General features: G+C 45.6%; 1 protein-coding gene across 1 annotated transcript; it reads left to right on the top strand.

Moving 5' to 3' along the window:
* Nucleotides 1-1,095: 1,095 nt before the first annotated feature.
* On the top strand, nt 1,096-4,316 carry TREML1 (triggering receptor expressed on myeloid cells like 1). The gene is made up of 6 exons (XM_049764758.1): nt 1,096-1,138; nt 1,325-1,657; nt 2,653-2,767; nt 3,080-3,168; nt 3,586-3,638; nt 4,002-4,316. The coding sequence occupies exons 1-6, from the start codon at nt 1,096-1,098 to the stop codon at nt 4,314-4,316; spliced, it is 948 nt and encodes a 315-aa protein (XP_049620715.1).
* Nucleotides 4,317-5,501: the final 1,185 nt, after the last annotated feature.

Here is a 5,501-nt window from a genome sequence, read left to right as displayed (position 1 = left end):
TCCAGAGTTGAAGAATGAGATCATGCAATTGAACTAAAGCAAAGCAAAACTTTATTTCGTCAGTCAACAAGTTACAAATTGACTGACCAGGGTCATCTCACTTAGGAGGTCACTCAACTGAGAGAGGTGACCCTGACTGGTCAGTTTATAGCTTGTTGGTTGAATGAAATAAAGCTTTGTGTTGCTTTATTTCAATTGTGTTGTCTCATCCTTTGACTCTGGGCCCTAACAAGAAAAACAGACCAAAAAAAATCCATATATATGAAATTTAGGTCAATGTTTCCTGAGCAGAAAACTAGGCTTAGAAACTAGACTCACATTAAAAGGAAGTTGAATAGCCCATTATTTGAGAGCATAGAACTAGTATAAAGGGGAGTGCACTTGCCTTTACATGTTGACACCATTTCCATGTCTGGTATCACAAACCCAAGCACAGCCAGGAGTCACTCCTGAACACAGAATTAGGAATAACCCTTAAGGATTGATTGCCAGGTGTAAACAAAACATTTTTTAAATTTAATTCAATTAACTAAACAAACAAACACAACAATACCCAGTCAGTCCTTAGCACTGCTGGCTGTGGCCCATAACCAAAAAACAAACAAACCCAATAATTAAATAATTATTTTTAAAAATGCCAGCTGTGAGCAGTATAGGAAAGACTAATTAGAAAATAAATCGTTCTAGTTTTAGAACTGCAGGATATGGGGTAGAAGTAAAGATCACTCAGTACAGTAGGTAAAACAGCCAAGATAGACTCAGAAGCCCAAAGCCATTTCATCTTCTTCTTCTCTACCACTGAACTCCCAGATTCTGAATGTGGAAGACCACAGACTGCATTGATCCTCTTTTTCCACAGTGGTACCCCCTCTTAGCCACATCTTCCTTTCTGCCTTTCTCTCTGCCTTGCCCACTCCTTATCATGGGATGAGGGAACCAACCAGGGCTAACAAGAGTTCCTTATCCCCACCAATGAGGGGCCCCTATTACCACTTCAGAAAGGCAAAGAAGCCCAGTAGCTGAGGCCACAATTTCCTACCAGGGCATTGCTGTGTCAGTGTTCACACAGCCCAGAGCTGTCATCTCCCTGACACTATGGCTCTGCACCTACTGCTACTGCTATTCCTGAGTCCTACAGGTAAGATGTGGGAGGCAGATTTAGACCCCTGGGCTCAGCAAGCTGCCAGAATCTCGGGGACCTGCCCTTGCAACCACAGTGGGATTTCCATCATCCAAGGACAAAGATGCTGGTGTTGGTGCTTGAGGGTGAGCCAGGAACTGTTTCCATTCTTGTCCCCCCTCCTCATGTCCTCTCCTTTCCCAGGCCAGGGCTGGGATGACAGCCTCCCGGAGGTGTTACAGGCTCCTGTAGGAGGCACCATCCAGGTGCAGTGTCACTACCAGTTGCAGGATTCCAGGGCCCGGAAGTTGTGGTGCAAGTTCTTGTCTGATGGCTGCCAGCCCCTGGGGTCCTCAGCTGTGGACCGCCAGGCTCCGGGGGCCAGCCGGGTATTTCTCACCGACTTGGGTGGCGGCCAGCTCCAGGTACAAATGGTGATGCTGAGAATGGAGGACTCTGGCGAGTATGGCTGCGTGGTGGAGGGGCCCGCAGGGCCCCAGACTGTGCACAGGGTGGCTCTGGATGTGTCCCCCACAGGTAAGGTAGCCTGGATGACCACAGAGCTTCTTCCCTTATCTGTCCCTCCCGCACCCCCTCACCCCCCACGCCTGGGTTACTGGAGGGGGCGACTTGTCTGGGAGGAATTTCAGGCAGATAGCCTTTCCCAGCTGAGAAGGGAGCGGAAACCAAACTGGTTGGGAAGTCTGTGATAAATAAGCCTGTAGCTCCTCTCTCTTGGCCTCTGCCAGCACCCCGAATATCCCTTGTCTCTGGGCCTGGTAAGAGAGATAAGAACATTTGGGAAACAAACTAGTGGTTCAGGCACCTCTTTTGTCCAGTCTCCATAGGAAGTTGGATTCTCCACACCCCCCATGGCCTCATCCGCCTGTATTTTCATACTTGAGGCTATTTTTACCAATTAGGCAAGACAACCACGCAAATTAAGAATAGATTCTGAGTCCAACAGCTAGAAATAAAGCCTATTGTAAGGAGAATGTTAATGTCCAAGCAGGGCACTTAGTGAGGATTGGTTGGCATTTTAGTGTATTAAGGCCAGAGTCCCATGGATCCGAGGGCAGTCTGTGGCCAATCTCTGAGAAGGGATTGGTCTACAGAAGGGCCAGGAGCTGCATATTAGGTTCAGAAGTCTGTGCTGAGGAACCTCAGAGAGCAATTGAGTCATGGGTAAGACTTCTAAGAGACCTGTAATGGAAGGGGGAGAAGAGATCAGTATAGATTACCTAGTAGATGTTTCTACTTAGTTGGAACATCTGAGAAGATTAGTTGGGGGAAGGGATGATAGCAGGAGAAGAAATAAATGAGGGTGATCAGCATTGGTAGCAGGTGACAGAGGAGAAAGTGGGCATCTTCATAATTGGTAAACAGCACAACCTTCTTCACACCCCAGAATTAATGATACCATAGCCTCCTTCTTTTCCCCAACCCATTTTCCCACTCACTTAGTTCATAATAAAGCCCTGAACTATGGCCACAATGGGTATGTGCTCAATAAATATTTCCATCAGAATCAGTTACTGATATGAAAAATGAAGAGGAGACATATAGGCTTGACAGTCTGGCTGATGGTTCTTCCTCGAAGTCAGGAGACAGCACCAGTTACGTGGATCCTCACCAGGATGACAAAAGGTACTATGTTTGCATGACTGGTCCTCATACAAGATTAGAGGGACACTTCAGAATTCTTTCCATCTGAGAACTTCTCATCAGGCAGGTGGACATACTTTCCTCTCAGGTCAGCAGAGGTCACTTATCTCAGGGAAGGGAATAGTCTTCACTCTGAATGTCCTGCCATGTCTGCCCTGCCTGAGTATGATGCCACACTCTCCCAGCTACATCTCGCTGCCAACCTCTATCCTTTGGCCACTGCTGCAAAATTCTTAGACAGTAAATGTTACATGGGTTCAGGACTAAACTCCCCAATCCCTTTGTGTCCCTTAGCATAATACCCTTGATCTGGGGCATCGTGCTGCTGGTAGGCCTGTTGGTTGTGACAGCGGCGCTATTTGCTGTGGTGGCCAAAAAGAGAGGTATGTGACTCTTGAGTTGCCTAACGTAATGCCACTCAGGTTCTGTGCTACCTTAGCAGGTAAAGGTTGGGATCTGAGTATATATAGATGGGTAATCTGGACTCTAGCTTTTCTCTCAAATCCCAGAACTTTCCAGGGGAAAGAGACACTTAGAATTAAAAATGGGGTGCAATAGGACAGGACAGATGAGAGAGGAGAGGAAAAGGTTTTAGGAGGCAAACTTATGAAAACTGCCTGGTGGAGAGGAGAGAGATAGGGCATGAAAAATAAGAAGTCTGGAGGATATGATTAGATACTTAGTGTTGGAAGATATTGGGGTGAGACTGGACTGGGAAAGATGTCATAGGGATTGTAAAGGGAGTTGGTGGAGTACCCAGCATAGGAATTGGATTGTATTGCTGTTTTCTGTCCTGCTAGGGAGTGGGCTTGGTGTCTGTGGTCGATTCCAGAGCACTGGAATTTCAAACAAGGTAAGAGGCCTCTGCAAGGTTCCCATCTCCAGCTTAGTTCCCCAGATCTTCCAATTGCCCTGTTTTCCTAAAGGTCCCAGGGTGATGTGATCAATAAAGGATGTACCCCAGCCCAGTTGATTTACAAACCCTCTTTCTATATACTGTTATCTTGGCCTCATTTCTGCCTTAATATCCCACCTTCTTAGATAGTGGGTAAGGAGAGAAATTGGGAATCTAAAAATCTTCAAAAAGAGGCTTTCTTGCCCAGGAACATATGGGATTCAAGAGAGAGACACACTCCTCAGGGATCTGGGTTTCTTCCAAAGAATATTTTTGGGGTAAAGAAAAGATTTCTGCCTCTGTGTATGTGCTTTGTTACAGGCTAGTCCCTTGGATCTCCACCCCACTGGTGACTCTGCCCTGGCCAGAGATGTATCCTCAGATGTTCCATATGTTAGGCTTGACTCACCACCTTCCTTTGAAAATATCACCTACTCCAACCTGCCTCTTGGTCCCCTTTCAGAGAATTCCCCTTCTCCAATCTCATCCTCATTTGACCCTCTGCCTCCTAAAGCTACAAGCTCCCAGCCTGTGACATATGCCACAGTCATCTTCCCTGGAGTGGCCAGGGATGGTGGGGCTCCCTGTGAGCTAGCAGCCCAGGATCCAGCAAATAGCCAGGGTCCATCCAGCTAAGCTGTTCACACTGCATGGCTTACAGGGACCACCCTTGAAGTATTAGCCTACCCTGCCAGCCTTGAACCTGGATATTCAGGAAAGAAGAGAAGCTCAGGACATTAGGATCTAATTTAATGTCTTGACTGTTCTGACCTGAAAAGTGACACTTGGATATGATTGAAATGTCCTGGGGAAGTCCCTGAGACTGATTCCTTTCATTATACCACTGGGATAAATAAACTCTAAATGATGATACATAAATTCTTCATGGGTGCAGGGGAAAGGGCATACCTGATTATTCCTGTCATCTAAAAAGTGAAAACACTCTGGCCCAGGATTTGTGCTGCCCATTCTCCTGCACAACAGTGTTGGGGAGTGGCTTTATCTTGGATCAGAATCTTCCAAAGCAGTATGACTCCACACATACCAACGACCCTCCTCGCTTTCTCAGAATATCTGAACAGGTCGATTCCTTTGCCTCAATCTAGAAATCTTTGGTTTGGGTTCCACACTGTTAATATCTTTGGATACGATCGCCTATCAAAAGAAGGTGGATGATGTTTAAAGGAGACTTTTTGGGGCCGGACAAATGGTGTATGGGTATAGATAGTACAGCAATTGCCTTACACAAACTTTGCCCAGGTTTAATCTCTGGCAAATATGAACCAAAGTATGAGCTCTTAACAATCCATTTTGGGAAGGATAGACCTGAGGTACACAAAGTGTGAGAGGGCTTAACAGACAAGAGTAGGGCAGAAATGAAACTATACAGACATCAAATCTGTTCTTTGACAGAGCAATGGATTTAAGTCTCAGTGGACCTTTATGTTTAGATGCATTTCACAAGTTTCACCAGAACTCACTCCTCAGTGAGGTGGGCGGTCATCTGGCAGCAAGCTCCCTTTGGCTTCAACTATGGTTCCCAACTATGGTTCCCGAGAAGAGTCCAATGAGAAAAGGCTGGTTATGGAAGGTGTGGGGGTAAGGAAAATGGATGGTTACAATGAAACATAAATGAAAGGTGTGGTAAACTCCAAGACTTCTACCAGAATTTATTCTGAAACTGTTCAGTTTGGAAATACTTTTTCATATTGAGATAAGGTGCTCAGAACTCAATTTTATTGTCATTGAAAATTAAGCTAATACAAGCATGTTTGTAATCATGGTGCTTAAATAGATATTAAAAATTAGAGAATTAAGATA

The sequence above is a fragment of the Suncus etruscus genome, chromosome 18 (genome assembly GCF_024139225.1).
Source record: "Suncus etruscus isolate mSunEtr1 chromosome 18, mSunEtr1.pri.cur, whole genome shotgun sequence".
NCBI lineage: Eukaryota > Metazoa > Chordata > Mammalia > Eulipotyphla > Soricidae > Suncus > Suncus etruscus.
The sequence above is the reverse complement of the archived record's forward strand: the minus strand, read 5'-3'. Positions and strand labels throughout refer to the sequence as shown.